The 21,249-nt window shown below is 33.4% G+C and overlaps 1 protein-coding gene across 6 annotated transcripts in view; it reads right to left on the bottom strand.

Annotated features, from left to right (window-relative positions):
* SNTG1 (syntrophin gamma 1) overlaps positions 1 to 21,249 on the bottom strand; it is a gene marked incomplete at its 3' end in the record, with an annotated part of 879,325 nt that overhangs the window by 291,489 nt on the left and 566,587 nt on the right. For all 6 annotated transcript variants that reach the window (XM_079136674.1, XM_079136675.1, XM_079136673.1 and 3 more), the window contains 4 exons: positions 19,475 to 19,531; positions 8,838 to 8,895; positions 8,058 to 8,101; positions 7,923 to 7,964 (listed from right to left, as the gene is read on the bottom strand). In XM_079136674.1, coding sequence (XP_078992800.1) covers positions 7,923 to 7,964; positions 8,058 to 8,101; positions 8,838 to 8,895; positions 19,475 to 19,531 — 201 coding nt within the window. The remainder of the gene's footprint in view (positions 1 to 7,922; positions 7,965 to 8,057; positions 8,102 to 8,837; positions 8,896 to 19,474; positions 19,532 to 21,249) is intronic.

The following is a 21,249-nucleotide window of genomic DNA, read 5'->3' as shown; positions in this document are numbered from 1 at the left end:
CTTTTATGGGGTAAAACCATTCACAATGGGAAACTTGAAAGTCTGATGCAATCCTGTTGTCAATCAAAAGCCCAAAGGTGAACCTCCTCAGGACCTTCTGCAAATTCTTTTGAACTTCTGATAAGATTAGAGGACAGGAGGGGTGCATGGTCCCTCTGCTCTGAGAGAACCCACTCTCCCTTTCTCTCTTGCATTTTGTCTATATTTGAATGTATATATGTTAATTCTGGATACTTTTCTTGTATCATTTCTTTGACAATTGTAGCTCCCTTCGTTTCATTTTCTTTTCTTAAATTCTACTGATCTGACATAAAAATTACTCAATTAAATATCCTTTTTTATATTGCCTATTTATTTGGCATTTTATTTCATTTTAGAGGATTGTCAGTTTGTTTTATAATATTTTCACATTCTACATTTCTTTCACTATTGCTGTCAAGGTTTTAATATTCCAGAGTTCTTTTTTTCTCTAGATGTTCCTTTTATATATAATGTTGGAATTATTTCACTTACAAAATAATTTCTACCATCTCTCTAAATTAATTATGGTATAACTCCTTTTTTGATTAATCTTATTTTCTCTGTTTCCTGTTTCTCTTCTTTGTGTATTTCAGTCTCTGTCTTTGATGTGAATGATATTTTTCAAATGTGGTTGACATTTTAACACTAGTCAATATTTAAACTCAGACACTAAAAAGTGAATTGTCAGCTTTGTGTACAGAGTGCAAGGTTTATCCATTACTGGGCTCCTCTCTGGTATTACTAGTGAGAATCAAACTTGCATTTAGAAAGCCTGAGTGGATTACTGTTGGTTATTTCTCATAGGTTAATTATACTCAAGAAGAATTTTCTAATACTTTCTCTTAGCGAAAAAAAAGAAAGGATAGAAATGTGGTTGCCAGAGTTGTGAAGTTCAATGAAGGCAGAGGCAGGGCAACTTACTGTCCAAAATGTACATTTCACTTTAGTTTAGTGCCGAGTCTCAGCCATGCCCTCTGCAGTGCCTCAGAGATTCCCCCTGAATTCTAACCAATATCCTGCTCTTGCTAATCCCTCAACTCTCCCTTTTAATGAGCCTGTTATCTCAAATCCTATTGAGTACTATCTGATTGAGTACTGTAGTGAGAACTGCTGATTCTGACGATTCCCACTAATCTACTAACTTTCTATTTTCAAAAACAAAATTAAAAACCCTTGCCTACTGCATTCTTTTCTTTTTGCTCTCTTATCTTTACTATTATTACCTTAAAAGGATCATTTATTGCCCTGTTAATATTTTAGAAGGGAAAAGATAAAAACATTTCATTTAACCCCAAATCTCTGCACTGAGTTTCATAAAGATTGTACATTTATAACTTGAGAAGGCCTTAAAATTGTCCTTTTGACATACAATTCTGAAAGGATTAGGTACGTTTTTTCTATACTAAAATTATATCCAAAACCAGGAATTCAAGAGATATTTTTTTCCAAGCTTATTTCCATGCACATTGTCACATACACATAACTGGTATTATTACTTCCACATCACATTATATATACTTTCTTACATACAGAGATGTGGTCATTTCTATCACACACTTCCCCAAAGATTGATTTATGACTCCCACACATTCTCAAAATAAGAACATAGGATATATAACAGATATCTTTCTGCCTGAAGCCATCCAAAATTCCATGTACTATGTGGGTGACCACAGATGTATGGGTATTTAACATCTTAAGCTTTTTTTCTCCTTTCTGATTCTCTATCTCCGATCCAGAAATCATCTGTTACCCAAATAATTTCAGTAGTAATTTAGACCACCCCAAGATATCTCAGAACTACTTCAGAACATACAATCCAAAAGCCTCTTAGTAAAACTTCTGATAGAGCCGAGGGTTAGATGTGAATCCTAGAAGTCTTCACACCACCTTGGGTCCATAGTGAAGTTCCTATAATGTGGAGGAGTCATGATATCTTCTTTCATTCATAGAGTCTCAAAGACAGTCTCTGAGAGTGAAAGATGAATGCATAATCCTCTTCTGATTTACTTTTTCCACTTTCCCTAAAATCGCATGGTCTCAACCTGCAAAAAAGTCATCTTTCTGCCAGTGTTTCTGGATGTGTTCATGTGCTTAGCAACCAGGCTTGCTGTTCATCCGCTGCTTTTTCTTCTCTGGTTGCTTCTATTGAATTTTCTTGTTGTGGTTGTTTTTGACCAGCATTGCTACTCCCTTTGGGCATTGTGGCTGCTTTTGTTGGGTTTCACTTATTTCACTCTGTACCACAGTGGCAATAAAATGGTTCTGAATGGAGTTTTCTTGAGGGTAGCAATGTGTTACTCATTGTATCATGATACTTTAAAGATTTATTTCCTAAAACATTTTTTCTACAGTTTTGTAATTGTTTTTGTTGTTTTCCTAATGAGCTCTCTCCCAGAGACCCAAACATAAATCCATAGAATTCAGGTGCCTGAAAGTAGAAAAACTAATATAAGCAATTATGACAGTTCTCCATATCACTTCTCCAATTTCATGACTTTTGAATATACTTTTTGTTTGTTAAGTACCATCATTTTGGTATATTCAGAGTTTTTTCTCTTTTTAATATATTGCATTACTGTGGTATATTTGTTATAACTGAAGGAATTTTATTGACACATCACTATTAATTTTGCTCTATAGTTAAGTCTATAAGAGTTGTAATGTTGTACAGGTTCATGGGCTTTTTGCAAATTTTCATGTTCTTTTAAAATAAAAGAATTGAGCATTGTGGCTATAAATTCATTAGGCATTAATCTACTTTAAATTCTCCATCTTTTGGTTGAGAAGATGAAGGCCAGAGAGATTTAGGTTCATTGTCAATATGACATAGCTGGAAGGCATCTGACAGTTTTAACGTAGGTCTTCAGACTTTAGGTTCTTTTTTCTTGCTTTTCAGATTGATCTCATGATCATTTAAACTGTGTAAAAATTATATAATTTTATAACACACATTCCCCCTCCTTGTTCCAATCTCTGGAACAGGAGAGTGACTAAGAGAGTTTGCTGAAAGTAAGATTAGAAAATAGTATGGTGGTATCTACCTAGGAGTCTCTGTACTCTCAATATGACATGGATGGGCCTGTGCTCTAGATCCTGTGTGGATTCCTCTGGGTAGAAATTGGCTGAGGTCCTACCAAGTCAAAGGTTATAAGAACTGATTTTCTCCTTTTCTTGGGGGGCAGGCAGCAAGATCATGTCTTCGAACTATGCTATCTTTGTTCAAAACAGTAAAACTATGAATAAGGATTTGATATCAGCAGCAGTCAAGAGAATAAAGCACCCATGTCATTAAAGGGTAATTTGGGCCTTCTTGACTCATAACCTAATTTGGGTACAGAAATAAATCCAAAGAAATGCAACTGTTAAGGATATCACTGAAAATCTAAGGATTTAAATAGGGCACGTTCTGGACATTTCTTTTCAAAATCAGACAAAGTATGGACAGTATTCAGATTTTTTTTGTCTTTGCACTTAACATTTCCCAAATCACTAGGAAATATTAAAAGTTAAATGATTTCATAGTTGACTTTCCTTTTGGTGAGTTAATTCAAAGAAAAAATAGTCAAATAAATTTTGAATTGTCAATAAAGTGTTAATCAACAAGAGATCAAAATCATTTTCTGTATCATGAACAATGTAGCACAATATGTAACTCAATCACCTTTTAATCTTTTCTCCAAGGTCTAAAATTATTTGTGTGCTGCAAGCACATCCTAAGTATATTCCTCACTGATGCATAAAACCACCTAAACTGTTTCCATATATAAATGAGAGCCTCATTTTCAGATGATTTGCCATAACCCTTATAATGTTTTTTTTTTTTTCTGATTGATTGAAACTGAAAAAGAACATGTTCTTTCTATTCCAATGGGAAAGTCTGAATTAAGTAAAGCATATATTGTGATAGTTATAATGCTATGTTCATAAATCAGCATTGTACATTGGTTTTTGTCAGCATTTATCTCATTTTATGAATGTGTCATTTCAATTTATATAATTTTAACTACTTATTCTGCTCTTGAAAAATGAAGCCTTTTTAGAGTATCATTCAAAATCATGAATTCAGGATTGGGATGTTAATTATTTACATTTCAAATTACCTAATATTTTCTAATTGTGAGAACTATAGAAACAAAAAAGGAAATGTACCTCTTTTGTGGGGACCCATAAATCTTCAACCTGATACCAGAAATGCTTCTTTAAAAGGAAACTTCTGGAATCATCTATCCATTCATCTTGCTTTGCCTAATGATGATCTACTCTATTTTAAAAGTCTCATTACATAGAAACTTGTTATATTGATTTTTTTTTTTAATCAGGGTGCTTTTAATTCAACAAACACTTTTATGCTAACTCTTATTTCCTATCACCTTTAGCGTTTATAAGTAAATCACCATTTTTGCATTTTACACTTCATTGTAAATTAATAGTTTTTATATTGTTCTCTCCTAATTATTTCCCCCAAGTTTTATGCTTTCATAATTATCAAATTCTAAAACCTCAAGGTCTATATTCCAATAAGATTAGAACTGTTATAAATTTAGTTTATAGTCTTATTATACAAAAGATTCAGTTGCAGTGTGTTTCACATAGTGTCACTCAGAAGTCTTCTTATATGGGATCAGTTTTTTGTTAATCAAATGAAGAATATGCAGTGCTTGATATAGATTGCAATCAGTTTAATATGTTTAGGGTATGGTGGTAAGGAAAGTGGTATCAATTATAAAACAACAGGGGAAGTAGATCCATTTCTCCTTGAAAAATCTTTGGTAGAGTAGGGACTTTTCATGTCTTAGAGGTAACTCATTCATGGACTACATAACATGTTCACATCAAACTTAAAAAAGAAAGAAAAAAAGAAAAGAAATGCCCTATTTGGTGAAAGCTGGACCCTCATTTTCCAAAGGACTGTACCCGCTCTCATGGATGTCCACTTTAGTTCCTGCCTAAAATTGGTGGATAGTGTTCGGGATGTTGAGCAGTAGCTTCAGTAGCTCTGTTGCTGTAGAAACCTCCCATGGATCAGTATGGGTGGTATTGTGGTTTGGTCATGAGGTGTCCACCAAAAGCTCACATGTGAGTTAATGCAAAAAGGTTCAGAGAAGAAAAGATTGGGTTATCAGTGAATTAATTCCATGATGGATAAGTGAAGGAAGTTGGGTGTGACTGGAAGATGTGGGGCATTGGGAGTGTGGCTTTGGTGTATATATTTTGTATCTGGTGAGTGGAGAACTCTCTGTTTCCTGACCTCCATCTTAAGCTGTTTCCTTAGCCACACTCTTCTGCCAGGTTGTTGTGCCTCACCTCAAGAAGAAATGGAGCCTGCTGTCTATGGACTGAAACCTCTGAAACCATGAGCCCTCAAATAAACTCATCCTCCTTTACAATTGTGCTGGTTAGGTCCGTTAGTCACAGTAGTGCAAAAGCTGACTAAAACGGGTGGTACAGAGACACTGCCCAACACTGAAACAGCAGTGCCCATCAAGAAATGTACCATGTGACTGGCATGGTGGCACATGCCTGTAATCCCAGTGGCTCAGGAGGCTGAGGCAGGAGGATCATGAGTTCAAAACCAGCCTCAGCAATAGTGAGGCACTAAGCAACTCAGTGAGACCCTGTCTCTCAATAAAAATACAAAATAGGGCTGGGGACGTGGCTCAGTGGTTGAGTGCCTCTGAGTTCAATCCCTGGTACCCCTCCCCACAAAAAAAGAAATTTGCTGTGTGATCCTAGTGAACAATGTGGGATCTCCCTTCTATATAGATCAGAGTTTATAACTTCTATCTAGAAGTAAAAGTGAAACTATTGAAGTCTTCTTAAAAGCGAAACTAATCAGGGCTGAATGTAGAATTTCTAACAGTGTCAATAAATAGAGTAAATGAGTGAAAGAAAATCACCATGTCATATCTGCCCAATTTGTTTTGGAATTTGAAACTCTATAAGGAATGTGGTACAACAGCATGCTGTTTCAAAACTACTTACCTCTGTTGAGCTTCTGTGCTTTTTAAAGCCCATATAAGTTAATTTTTAAACATTTAATTAATACATTGATCCCACTGAGATATAGGTTCATTCACTTAGGTAATAAGCAGTGAGGACAAAGGCATCTATTTATTTGCTCTTGGAAAGTCAAAGATTAGAAACAAGTAAGAACATTAGTACCTATATTCCAGAGCTTGAAGGGTTAAGGTTCTAAAAAATTAATTTATTATAAAGAACTATATAAAATTTGCAATACAAACTTATATTTTCTTTCTTCGAATCGAAATGAACATCATCTGAAGTGGCACCTAATGCATTCTAATCTCTCATTCCACACTAATCTGTTTAATCAAAGCTCTATCACAGTTTGTTTAAGCACACTGCCTGCCTCTGAAGAGCAAATTGCAAGCTTGATTCCAACTAACAGCATGTGGTTTTCAAAGGGAATGCACTTTGTGTTTATTTCTTCGAAAATGAGTTTAAAATCATTTTGTACTTAAAATTAAAAACTAAAGTTGGAAGTATCTTTGCTTCAATGGCTATATTTTAAAATTACCTGGGATGCTGCAGAACAGAGAGCTCTGAGCTATGCTGTCCTCTCATTTGTTCAAAAATTTCTTCTACAATGCTTCTTTCCTCTGTGCATATTTGTAGAAAATTTGGGGCTTGAAATATATGTTTTACATTATTTTCAGCACACCAGTGGCAATCAGATGGCCCAAATAAGCTTTTGAGAAGACAAAGTCAGGTGGTGAATAGTAACAAAAATTCAGTTACTTATGCCATGTGCTCATAATCAAGAAGCCTTCATAATATCACTACTTGTGAAACTGTGGTTTTCTCAGGCACTTCAATCTGCCACTCTGACATTTGAAATATGTTAATATGGGAGAATAGTTTTCTCCAAATAACTTTTAACAGAGGAGCAATGTATCCAAAACCCAAACACACTAGAGCTGTGAGAAGAAAAAGGAATATAGTGTTTTTTTTATTTTGTTTGATCCTGTAGTATAAACTTTTAATTATAATTTCTCCTCTACACCTTCCCAGATGAGCTGAAACCCCAATTCAGTGAAGGATCTATGAATACTAATTAACCATGACATACATTCTCCAAATGCCTGACGGTCCTTTCTTTTTCTTTCAGTATCATTTTTTTTTTTAAAGTCATTTCACTAGACCCAACAGAAGTTCTTCAACCTCTCTGTCAAAGTACAGTTTAAAAGTCACCTACAATGGACCCACTTAGAATGGCTGCTGAAATCCAATTTCCTGGACCCATCCAAACTTGCTAAATTAGAATATCTAAATCTAGGACCTCAGAATTGCATAATCAGAAACAGTCAAGAAAATGCCACAGTAAAAATAAATGTCAAGTCAATGCTAAGCTGGTCCACCTTGAGATTAAGTCTCTCTCTTCTCCACTCCTTGCACTAGAATGCCAATGGGTACACACACACGCGCGCACACACACACACACACACACACACACACACACACACACACACAGTCTTTAAATGCTCTTCAATGTGTCCCTACTTACTACTCTGTACAAAATTTTACAGAAATAATTCATTGTTTATAAACTTTTAAATATTTGCAAGGATTGAGAAATATATTTCATCCTTAGATAAACTGGATGGACAACTACTGGAAAAGATTCATGGAAAAACAAGGGAAACATAGCAAATGACCATCCTAAAATATTTTTTTGAAATACATTTCACACTGGATAGTACTCAGTGATTCATTTCCAAGAAGAAAACATATTAAGTAGAAGAGCATTTGAAAGTTTCATAGCACACTGGATGAATTTTAGATCTTCCTAATAAATGAAATGATAGTTTTTACCACTGCACTAAATTCTCATTTGCACATGCAGAAAAAAATATGACATCAGGAAAATGTAAACTTACCACTTCTTCATGTCTGCATTTTCTCACGTTAATTCCATTTATCTGCAATGAAAAGAAAGCATAGCTTCACATAGCATATTGTGAACTGGCTTAATTTTTTGGTTGCACATGAAGTAATAATGATAAAATATATACCTGTAGAATCGCATCCCCAATAAAGAGTAGTCCTGAAAGTTCCGCTATGAATGAAAAAAAAATTGATTATATACTATTTCCATCTGAAAAATAAGTTGTTTTATTACCATTAATATAGATTAATGAAACAAAAGCTATATGCTTTATGTTACTATCATCTTAAAAGATCCACAAAAAGGGAAATTGAAAATAATAATATGATTCAACTCATTTTAATTACTGAAACACAAGCAGAGATATTTCGAAATAGTTCCATCATTTCAGATCTTACAGTTGCAAAATACCAATGACTCATCTGGATGGGTGGCCTAATTTTTTCATGCACTTATACTCATGATGTCTCTGTGAAAAATGTTTGAGAGGTAGACATCCAATTTGACATCTAAAAAAATGGAAATAGCTCCAAGTTTATTCATAAACACTACATTGTTTAACTAGTTTCAGTCAATACCACATTTGCTTTATATCTTCTTGTTTTTCCTAGATGCAGTTTCAGAGAAACTAAAAGAAATTATCTGAAATTGCCTTTGTTACATATGACTTATCATTCGTTTTATTTGTGTGTTTAATGAGAAGATTGAAAAACTATACCTAATACAAACATGACTATGTGATTTATTAATGCTCATCCTTGTTCCCATTCTGTGAATGTATCCCCCAAATCCACTACTTACTGCCTGATCATTGGTATTGTAGATCTCACCAGTCATATACCAATTGTTGAATCACTCTCAACAGCGGTTACAAAGAAATGGCTGCTAGAAAATTATGAAAACTTACCTCTTTGCTCCTTGGAGATTTTTGAAATGACAACTGGAATGTTATGCTCTGCTCCTCCCTAGAAATAGAAAATCATATACTGTATTTTTGAATGTCAAAAGAAAAAAAGAAAGAAACAGAAAAAGAAATCTAGCTGCTTTCAGTCAAGAAACTACAGGCTTTGATGAGCATGTTTTGTGGACACCAGGCAGAATTTAAGTAGGTAGCATTTCCATGAAACTTTAGTAGTTTGGAATTATGCTCATATATCCAATAATTCATAGCAATTAACTTGGGAAGTATTTTTATTTCTCAAACAAGACTAATAATATCATTAAATGCACATGGACTTTGATGTCTTTTGTAGGAATGCTATCCATTATAGGAATTATCATTTATGATTCCAAAAACTGGATGATTACATATTTTCATCCTCTGGCTACGTTATTCTATGCTGGTAACCAAGCACTCTTAGTAGTGCAGAAACCTTCTTGAGTATGAGTGACCAGAGAGACCTTACTTGCATAAATGTATAACCAAAGTCAGGATGTGCATATGCACAATGGAAACAGACTTATCTGCATTTTCTTAATTTGTATTAGATTCCTGTTTGTGTGAAAGCACATACTAAACAAATTACACAAAAAAATATACTGCCAAGAATTCTGCAGTAGTGTTTTGTTGTCTGATCAAATGAGATAGGAAAAAAAAATTGAATTCATATAAAGAAAAAGAAAATAAATGCTTAAAATAACTGCATAAATATCCTGTTTCATCATTGTGAAAAGTTTGAAAGAAACACCTGAAATATCAAATAAATATAAAAGTATAGGGAATAAAATGTTGTATAGAAAGTAAACCTATCACTTTAACAAAAGGCAGTTGAAAAAACAATCTAAATTCCATTAGGGTTGTTCTATTTTTAGAATATGTAACCCTCCTGAGCATTTCTTTTCAGGGACAAAAAAATTATTTTAGAACAGACATGTTTTTTCCCCATGAAAGTTCATTTTTAACACAGAGTATACTTAAATAGAAGACAATTATTTTTGGAAAAAGCAGTAGTGTTCAACTTTTTCTTGACAAGTAACATCCTTTCCACTGCTGAACTATTAAAAACAAACATGAGATGATATAAATTGTCATGCTCAGTTTGAAATTAGAGCTCACTGCTCAACACTAATTTTTTTCTCTCTCTCTTACTATTTCCCACCAACCCAATATGAATTCACCGTAACCTAACTGTGAAGAAAGTCACTAGCATAGGTTATAATGGTTTCTAATTCTAGTCCTGCCTTTTGGTCAGTATGGCTCTATAAGCTCTAATCCTATCTCAGATGATCCTAAAATGGACCTGTCTATCATCGGCCCAGAGTGAGAATGGTTTGTGGCTGACAGTATGATAGAAATGAAATTTTTTTTAAGTATACAGTAAACACAAACTAAAGGGTAGCTCTGGCTTAAAGGCAGACTTATTAAGATTTATTAGTGAAATCGCATGCATCAAAATGAGATTAGAATAATCCATTTTAAGACCTTTAATATTCATTAGTCAGAGCTCCATTTCAAATCCTCTGTACTCATTTTATTTTTTCCCATTATATGTATCAACTTCTAACTTGCTATAATTTTAATCCATTTCCTACATTTATTACTTATCTTCTTTCTCCTTCCCCTACCTCTAACAAGAAGGTTAGCTGCACAAAGGCATTAAAGTTTTTTGGTACTTTGTTTTGTGCATTGATATGATCCCAATGCATACAATAGTGTCTATTAAAAAATCCTGGAAATAAATATTTTTTTAACTCACAAGAATGGGTCCTAATTAGAATAAGATAAATAGAATATATATCTTATTCTATACTTACATAATTTTATCAGAATGGATTCTACTACTGTCATGTATAGCTAAGAAGAACCAATTAAAATGAGAGAGAAAGAGAGAGAGAGCAAAAAATGCTTTCCCAGTCCTGGTCTATAGTTACTGGTAATTTCTAGAGATACTTGGAAATCGAAAAGGACACATAAGATACTCTACAAGTTCTTAGAAGAAAAATCTAAAAATTCAAATTAATCACCAACTTACTTAAGTTTTAGGTAGTAGGATAGGATAAAATAATCAACCAATGGCTGATTAAATAGGTTAAATATATTTGGGGACAGAAACAACATTGTTAATGCCAGTTTTGTCTGTATGGCCTCTTCCCTTAATCTGTTTTTACATTTTGCACTTTTCTCTCAATTCACTATCAAATCAAAAATTTTCTTAATGGTTAGATTTTTTTTTTTTTTTAAGAAGTTAACAATGGAAGGACAGAAGGATGCTGATTCTTGAGATCCTTCTAGGGAACAGGCAGCAGGGATAGTGATTTCTGAGGTTTACTCAATACCAACTATCCCTCAACATTCAGGTTTATAGCTATCTTTTAATGACAAGATGTAACTAATCCCTATTTTGTCAGCATTTCTCTATTCTATGCAAACTTTCTCCTGAAATTAGAATGGCTTGAGTCCAAGCATGGTTTTGTTCTTTTGTTTTGTTTTGTTTTGTGCTTTTAAATCAGGCATTTGGAGCTCTGAAAGAATTCTTAAACTAATCTCAGAAAATGACTATTGATCAGATAGCAAATTTTAAAACAAAACTCAGAAGATAGAATTCAAACTTTAAATGACTGTGCCTTCATTCATTGGATGAAATGTGAAGGGCAGCCCAGCTCTATTAAAGTTAATTAGATTTAGTTCAGGAGCTAAATGGGGAAATTTAAGGTTTTTCCAGGTAAGAGTCAAATAATGTGGCTTATACTCTTTAAAATAGGTAATAAGCTTCCCATTGCACTTAGAATAAAAATCAAAAGGCTTAACGGCCCTTTGTTGTGTGGCCTCAGCCTCCCTGCACAGCACAAATCTGTACCTCTATCATTCTGAACACTAAAAGATGCCAATATTTACTGTCCTCTCTGCTTGGCATGTTTTTTTCTTCCTTATTTAACCTGGTAAAGTCCTGCCATATTTAAAATTAGTCTAAAAATGTTCCCTCCTCCAGTGTTTCTTTGCCTAAAGTAAATTCACTTAGGTAGCATTGAATCATGACTGTGATTTTCATTTATTTACATAATAATTTGATCAGTCTCCTTTCCCACTGGAAAGTAAATGACCCAAGATCAAAACAGGGCTCCCTTTACCCTCTTTTCCCCAAGACATTCCTGGCCCAGGGCTTATAACATGGTTTACAGAAAGTCTGAATAACCTAAGTACTATTATTCCCAAGTGTAGTACGATCCAAGACTGGGGAAAGTAATGTAATGTTCCAAATTGCAACCCAGATAACAAAACATGCATATTTCAATTTGTAATGTTATTTTTACAAAGCATAACTGATGCTACAGTTGTCTCTATAGGAACACTATACAGATCTTGTCTAAAACATTTGAAGGACTCTATGATATGATTTTGCCAACAGAACTGTGCAATACCACCAAATCAAACTTTGAATATGTTTAGAGGATTGAGAATCTTGCCAAATAAGTCTTTTCAGGTCAATATTTTCATTATTCTAATCTATAAGTTAAGCAAGCAAGCAAACATATTCTGGGCTCTGGTAAAAAAAGGATGTGTAGACCTCACCACTAGTCTTCCATTAAGAATAAAGAGAATTCTTGTAAGTGTACAGCAACAGAATAATTAGAGTTAGGAGATGAAGTGAATAGGTATGGGAAAGGCATCTAAAAATATCCTCTGAAAGAATATGGGCAGTACCAATTTATCCATTCGGATGCCACCATTGTCTGCCAAATAAATTTGTTTTGGTAAAAATTAATGACCTTTCCAACGTGTAGTATGTTTTCCTTCATATGAAAATCCAAAACAGGAAAATCCGTGGCAACATAAAATGGATTAGTGGTTGCTCAGGGCCCAGGTGGGGTGTGGGGGACTCAAGGATTCATAGCTAAATGATATGGGGTTTCTTCTTAAGGTGATGAAATGTTTTGAAATTGAATGTACTGATGGTTGCTTACATCCAAAAGTATACTAAGAATGATTGAATTGTATACTTTAAATCAGTAAATTTATGGTATGTTAATTTTATCTGAGTAAGGCTGTTTAATAAAAAAAAATTTGGTTTTTCAAGTGAAGTGTTCCTATGGTTTTAACTGACTTTTGGGACTAGTCCTTCATCCTGAATTAAAATTGGTTATGTGAATGTTATTTCCCTATTTTTATGTTGGAAAGGTACATATTCACTTTGTCTATCACAGAAACTAGTGATCCCCACTCAAGTAAGAGAATTGGGGGATGGAATATGTATGTCTACTTATATCAACAGTTGTTATTTATAGATTTGTTCAGAAATCACTTATAAGTTAAAAAGCATAAATTTATTATATCTAGTATGAAGGTACATTTTCATTTGTTAAATTTGATGCTATTAATGGCTAACTGTCAATATAGCATCAATATAGCATCAAAATTACTTGCTTAATCTTGGTTACTTTTATCCATTTAATTCAGTTTTTAAAAATCCATAATGTGAAAAGCATAGAGGAAACATGACTTGGGTCCCCAAGTGCAGAGTTTAGGGATAATTTAGTCCAGGTTTTACAAATATAGGGCATACTTTTTAAGAGTAAGGACTTTGTCAAGAGGCTGAATCCCAGGTTCACTACTTATAAGGATGGATAAATTACTGAACCTCTTAATATTCAATCTCATTGTGTCTAGAAGGGATAATAATAGAAATATACTTTGCTGAATAATAAAAGTCACATTAAGCAGAATATAAAATATTCAACTCAGAATCTGACTCTTGATGAATAGGTCATAAATATCAGCAATTGTTTATAAATAATAAAATGATTAATGCTAATAATTTTTGGTACCAGGATTGAATGCAGAGGCACTCTACCATTCAACCATATTACAGCCCATTTATTTATTTATTTACTTACTTACTTATTTATTTATTTATTTATTTATTTATTTATTTATTTGAGACAGGGTCTCACTAAGTTGCTTAGGGCCTTGCTAAATTGTTGAGGCTGGCCTTGAACTTGAGATCCTCATACTTTAGCCTCCTGTGTTGCTGGAATGGAAGGTATGTCCCACCACTAATTATATTTTGGATGCTGCAGAGTTAATGTTTCCATATAGAAATCACTTCTGAGCACATACACTTAGTGGATATTAATCACTTATTGTTTACTTAGGAAAAGTTGTATTTGTTGGAAAATACTGCATAAAATATTTTCTAGTAATATTTAAAATATTCTTTCCCTGGAAATAACCAGAGGTATAATTTGCAGATAAGTGGTACTGCATTTTAAAAGAAATGGGAAATAAATAGCTCTCAAAAGGGCAAGAGAATGGCTTGTTTATAATGACTGTCCTCACTGTAATTCTGCTAAGACTGAGCAAAAAGGCCAGTTATTGAATCCTGTATATGATGAAAAATCTTGGTGATATCTTTGGATGTAGCTGTGAAGACTGATGAGTTATTTATAGAAATTATAATTCCCAGCATGGTTCAGACAAGAGAGATGAACACTAAAGGAAGAGTCAGAAGGACCACAAGGAAGGAGACAAGCCCACCTCTGGGGGAAGAATCAGACAATACCAGAAGGAATTCTGCTGCAGCCATGGAATACTGGTCAGGTCCAGAGCCCATATGCAAGACCTGCAGGATGCAGAAGGCTTGTAGGAAAATGTAGATGATACCCTAGCTAGTTTGATTAATCTGATATGTTCAAAGAAAGTATTTTCATTCTGAGAACAAAGAGAAAAATACGCAATTATGAGGGAAAGTTTAGTGGGTTTTTTGCCCAGTTATTGCAGAAATTCAGGTATGGATTTTGTGGAAATTGGGAAAAATGTAAATAGAAAAGCTTGATCTTCTACTGAGAAGTAAATAAAAACAAAACCTCATACAAGGGGTGAGAAAAAAGCCCCACAGGTTGTTGAATTGTGAGAGATTTTAAACAAGGAAGAATGAATAATGAGAATGGTCAGGAGTTCATAGTCAAAGGTGAACCTAGGTTATAACAGGTATGAGAATGTCTCCAAAAAGCAACACCACAGTAAAAATAGCAAAAATCAATAAAACTTCCTGGAGAACTGGGAGCAGAAATTAGAATGTGCAAAAAGCACTTGGAGGGGAAGGAAAACAACTCCAAATTGAGGTTTTGGAGTAGGGGCCTGCAGATAAAAGATGGTCATGTAAAGATACTTAAAGGTCACTTAAAAATAGTAATGGGCCAGGTATTAATATGTAAGACATACTTTCAAACTTCATCTCCTTACATTTGGTTTTCTAATAAACATTTTATTTGTTTGTTTATTTTTTTGGTACTAGGGATTGAACTCAAGGGTGCTTTACCACTGAGCTATAGTTCTTCAGCACTTTTTTATCTTGAGATGGAATCTCACTAAGTTGCTGAGAGGTTTTGCAATTTGGTGAGACTGGCCTGGAAATTGTGATCCTCCTGCCTAAACTTCCTGAATGACCTGGATTATAGGCACGCACCAATGTACCTAGCTAGCACTTATAAGACTTCTTAAATAGCAATGACAAAACAAGCATAATAAGGAACAAGAAGGCAGAGAAAAGAACATGATTCTGGTGTCGGCATACCTCTCACAGACAAGAGAATCCCTTTATTAAGGAACTGAGGACGAACTCTACGCCAGGCACTGGGAAGACAGGAGGGAGGGCCAGTCTCATTGTGGAACCTCCCAGGTCAAGATATCCTCCACCAGCTGCATCAGGGGTGCAAGTCTTCCTTTGAATTCAAGTCACTGTTTGTGGTTGTTTTGCCTTTATTTTCAATGGACATGGATACATAGATAATTTTGGTCTTTCCTTTTCCTTTTTTTTTTTTCTTTTTTTATACTAAGAATTGAAGAAGGAGTGCTTAACCACTGAGCCACATCCCCAGCCCTTTATATCTATTTATTTTATTTTGAGACAGGGCTTCACTAAGTTGCTTAGGGCCTTCCTAAGTTGCTGAGGCTGGCATTGAACTTGTGATCCTCCTGCCTCAGCCTCTTGAGCCACTGGGATCACAGGCATGCACCAGCACACCCAGCAGTCTTTACATTTTCATGGTAAAACAAATTTATTACCAAATGTTGGGATGTTATGTATCTAAGGACTAAATTTATCTATGAAGATAAATGAGTAATTAAAACATTAACCTCAATGAAATTGATGCTCCAACTGCTTCTGGATAGCTGTGTTCCTCAATGAGTATCTAACACTTCTGAACATTATTTAATAAGTATTTTAAAATAATTTGACAATTATAATTTAAGATAATAGGTATGGCTTTCAAAGAAGAGTCTCATATTTTGTTAGAAATTCCTAAAATGAAAAACAAAAAGTTTCTCAAAATTAAAAATAATATGAAGAAGGGCAGTATATAATAATTTAAAAGAAAATGATTCAAAACTTACTTAAAATCATATTTTAAAAATTAATGATTTTAAAGATTCAAATTCAATACAGATTCATTTTTGCTGAACTTATTTTTCTTTGTATTCCTTGGGATTTCAGGAATTTTTGAGAAGACAGCTATCCGCCATATGTTCTGGGTCTCATTCTGATGTTAGCCCTTCAAGGAAAGATGTCCAAGTTCTGTAATTAAACTGAATCGACAAACAATAGTCTCAACATTTACCCACCTGCACATTTTTTTTTTTTTTTGAGAAGTTTCAAAATTGTCTTATACAAAGTGGAGATAAAGGCTGATTTATATCATCCCCAACTACACCCATACAGTGGATTCTGACTGGAGTGGAGACTTAGGAAAGAATAGTACCATGGGCAGGGATATCAAGAATTTATGGACAGAAGCTTCAGGGATGGCATGTTACCTAAAACCTAAAGCCACTGAGGCATGTCTATTAAAAAAAAAAAAAAAAAAAGGAGTACGAGAAAAAAAACTGCCACATAAGAATCTTCTTTGCACAGTTGCCTATTGACTTTTTAAGCTCTGATTGCAATGTGGGAGAGATGAGGGATTATCGTCAGGAAAAGTGGAGACTGTCAAGAAAGTCCCAGGAGCTGAGATTTGTCAGGAGCACGGAGCACGGCCAGCTGACCGCTCTAACAGTGTGTGTTAGAGAACCTTAGTGTTTTGACCAAAAAGAATATTTTGTTACTCCTCAGTCAATTTTTTTTTAATTTTTTATTTTATTTATTTATTTTTTAATTGTAAACAAATGGGGTACAACTTGTTTCTCTGGTTGTACATGAAGTGAGGCATATCATTTGTGTAATCATACATTTACATAGGGTAATGATGTTTGATTAATTCTGTTATCTTCTTTGGTACCAGGAATCAAACCCAGGGACACTTTACAACTGAGTCATACCCAGCCTTATTTTATATTTTATTTAGAGACAGGGTCTCATTGAGTTGCTCAGGGTCTTGCTAAGTTTCTGGGGAGGCTGACTTTGAACTAGTGATCCTCCTACTTCGGCCTCTTGAGCCACTGGGATTACAGGCATGTGATATCATGCCCAGTTTGAAAAAACTTTTTGAAAGGTAAAAACTGAGGTACTCTGTGTTCTGAGTTAAGTACAATTTTTTTGAAGACCAGTAGGAATCAGAACTATTTTTGTAAATGCCCTTTCAGTTATCCACCATACTATCTTCCTTTGGCTAACTCTAGTGGAGACATTAAAACTTTAATTAATAATTCTCACTATAAAATCTCCAGTGTGAGCTAGCCAACAGTGATTCCTAAGCTGGAAGTAAATAAAGACAAAATAATGTATATATATAATTACATTATTGGCTCAGAATTACTCCTGACAGCCATAAATGATTCAACATAAATTCTGCTTCCATTTAGAATGTTTTGTAAAGTTTGTTATAGGGAATTTTTAAATTCTCAGATCTAAAGAAAATACTGTTAATAAATAAGCACAGTAGTTCATCCAATTCACATATAACAAAGAAGATATTTATATCATAGTCTTGCTATTTAAAGTAAAAAAATCATATTTTGATATGCATTAATATAATGAAACATAGTTACAAAAAGAAAAAAGAGAAACTCAAACAAGAAATTCAAAATGAAAAACCATAAAAGCAATCCCATTGGGATGAATGAATACTATTCTAAATAAAATTATTAATGTTTATTTTCTTTGTTAATGTGTATATAAGAAGTTTGAAATAATTTCCTTTTTTGTTAAGTGTCCTAGTTATATGACACTACTCTTAGTTCAGTTTTTACTTTTGTGGCTACTATTTTTAATGATAAATTCACACATTTACTTCAGAAAATTATTGTATTATGTGAATGGATTGAATTAATGAGTATATTACACTGAAAAGCTTTATTTAGGAAAATTCTTGATGCTAGAAACTGTCTAAGTTAAAGTGTGTTTTTTTAGTCAAAATAAAGAGCATTGTGTTATTGGGTTCAAAACTAAATAGCAAAGAGTTTCTGAGTGCACGGCTAAAATAAAGTTAGTGACAAGATCAGGAAAAATGTGTAACTCAAATGAAATCAGCTTCCACTATTGGATTTTGTTCATGGAATTTATAGTATCTTCAGTGGTACCTATAAATTCTTCATAGTAATCTAAATAAACGTCTTGGCAGGAAAAAAATTCAAAACCAAAAAGTCCTTATCTGTTGATTATGGAATCCCCACAGCAGAGTTTCCACATCCTGCAATTTGTTCTTGCAGTCAAGACCATGCTTCTCTGGTCTTGACTGGAATATGAAATATGCTTTAAAACTAACATTTTATATAGCAATGTTCTCATCACTGACACTATCATGCTTTTGCAAATTGATCTTTTTTCTTGGTTATTTTCACATAATTGACCAGAACTTATATTCACAAAGTTCAGAGTCGTACTTTCCAGGCATATATAACTTGAACTATGTTAAAATTTCATGAAAGGTGTACCTGAGAATTGTAAATGATTTTCAACTCACATAAGTAAATATCTAAGTCAAAAATCAATATAAACTTACATTTTATTTATCTATGCAGAAGGGTAGTATTGGTAGAGGCATTTAAGTTGTTGAATTGACCTCAATATTTACATAATCTTCATTCCTTTCATAATTTCTCTTTTGCTTAAATGATGTTAAATTACAGATGTGGTACAGCTCTAATAGTCAATAATATCCAGGAATAAAGGCCCTAAAAACTTTATAATAAAAAATTGGGGTACATTATTAAATGAGATATAGTGATTTCTTTAATAAAATTTCCAGTTGAAGGAAAAGAGAACGTAATACAACTAATCCTTCATATGCTCTCAGGTCTTTTATGAGTATGGAATTTATACTTGCTCCATTCACTGCAGTTTAGCATTCCCTACTCTGGAGGGTTAGAGGAAGACATGTTCATGTAGCATCATATTTAATGTACAAGAAGAAACCAGATAAGAAAGTTAATACGTTATATTCCATGTCAGCTAAAGTAAAATTCCCAAGACTTTTTCTCAAATGTCTAAATCAAAAGATAATGGGTGGACAAAGTTCAATGAGAACCTACTTAATTGACACTCCAATCTAAATCTTAAGAAGCTTGCTATAGCTATTATTTTCTAATTATTAACTGGCAAACATTAAAATACACAAAAGTTCAGCCCTTACACTTGGCCTGTGTAAGGATAGACTGGAAAGATGGGCTACCTTTATGCTTAATCCAAATCCTCCCACTGTTTGTCTTCTGATGGTCACCGTCCTTTCCTGAAAGACAGGATTTTTAAGACTGGTTAGTGCTTCCTAATATTAGACTTTCATACATTTTACTCCTCTGGGTTTTGTTTTTGCTTTAAAAGTATTTTTCAACATCATAGAAACTCCAAATTTGTACCTAATAGAGCATTTTGTGATTTTTAAATTTCAGGTCAATAACTTGTCAAAATAATATTGTTATTAAACTATGGGGAAATTATGTTATTTTCCATGATATTTTATTCATAGTCTGAATCTTAATTTTTAGACTTCTTAGTTTTGCACTCTATATTCTTGTCTAAGAAATAGCAAGCTTTTGGTAATGTAACAGTAACCCAATTTCAGTGGTAAATATCATTAGCCAAGGCCTTATCTCTGCCACCATCAAGTCATAATGTTTGATTTGAGAGCTGAGCAGAGAAGCTGCCATGCCCCAGCACGTGAAAGATTTATGTGATGTCTAAGATTAAATCTGTGAATAAGCAAGGTTCAAAACCATTAATTGCCTGTTTGGAAAAAGAATGAATTGCATGCCTAAGTAATAATGACAATGAAATTATCAATTTTTGAAATCAGTTTCCCTTATCCTCTTACAATGGAAACAATAATTCCATCACTAGCTTATGAAATTTAAAGAAAAATATCACAGGAACAATAATATGAGCACAGTGTCATATTTGAACAAATTCTGTAATTTTCAATTAAAGAATCAATACTGCTCCATTTCAGGGCTATCATCTCTACGTAATGCATACTCTGGAGGAATGCTAAAAGGTGAAATCTTTTAACCTGATCTATTCACATCAGTCTTCTTGAACCTGCCTCAATGCATAGCCATTTCATGAATCTATCCTTCTCCTTCAGCATTTAGGATAGTTTTTTTTTTTTTTTTATCTGAACCCTATATTTCCACAAATGCCCAGTTTACTTGGCTACACTTTACATTTCAAATATAAACTTTGTTTTCTTTCTTATGGATGAATTCTTTCCCTCACTCTCTTGTTCTGTAGGGGCTATGCAAACCACATATTATTGAAAAAGAAGTAAAAGAAAATTTTTGAAAATAGTGTGCTTCCAGTGGTTCTTGCTAAACATTTTTAGAAAGGACGAAATCTCATCATTGAGATGCAAAGCTGCTTTCTTTATTTTTTTCAAATATTTAGTTTTTATAAATAAAACATAAGCACACTTAAAGAACAAGATCACTATATCATAAATTAAGAAATGTTATCACATTATTTATTTTGAATTAAAAATGGAATCTTTTAGTGGAGATTAGTATAAATTTATTAAAAATTATAAGTGCACATGAGTAGCACTCAGTAATATAAATTTTATTCCTTTGGGCAAAGTGCTAAGTAATTTAATTAATTCTTTAAATATTTATTTTACTCCATTTTATGATTCTTGCAACAACATTAAAATTTTTCAAATGAACCTTAAAATTTTATCCATACTGATAAGTTACATGTGTATTACAATTTATGTGAACTTGAAATAAAAAATATAGTATTCATATTAAATGATACCACAGACTGTATTTTTTTAAATTTAAAAGCCTCCTGCTACATTACTCACCACCAGTGTAACCTCATATATGAGAAACTGAAGTGTTTTAGAATTTATATTGCAAAGCCTATGTATATAAAGATGACTGCATGTACCAATGCAAAACAGAAGTAATCACATGTAATATACATACATAAAATCTAATTTGAACTGAGAATTTA

The sequence above is a fragment of the Sciurus vulgaris genome (assembly GCF_902686455.1).
Source record: "Sciurus vulgaris genome assembly, chromosome: 1".
NCBI classification, from domain to species: Eukaryota; Metazoa; Chordata; class Mammalia; order Rodentia; family Sciuridae; genus Sciurus; species Sciurus vulgaris.
Note: the sequence above shows the minus strand (reverse complement) of the source record. Positions and strands in the feature narration are given on the sequence as shown.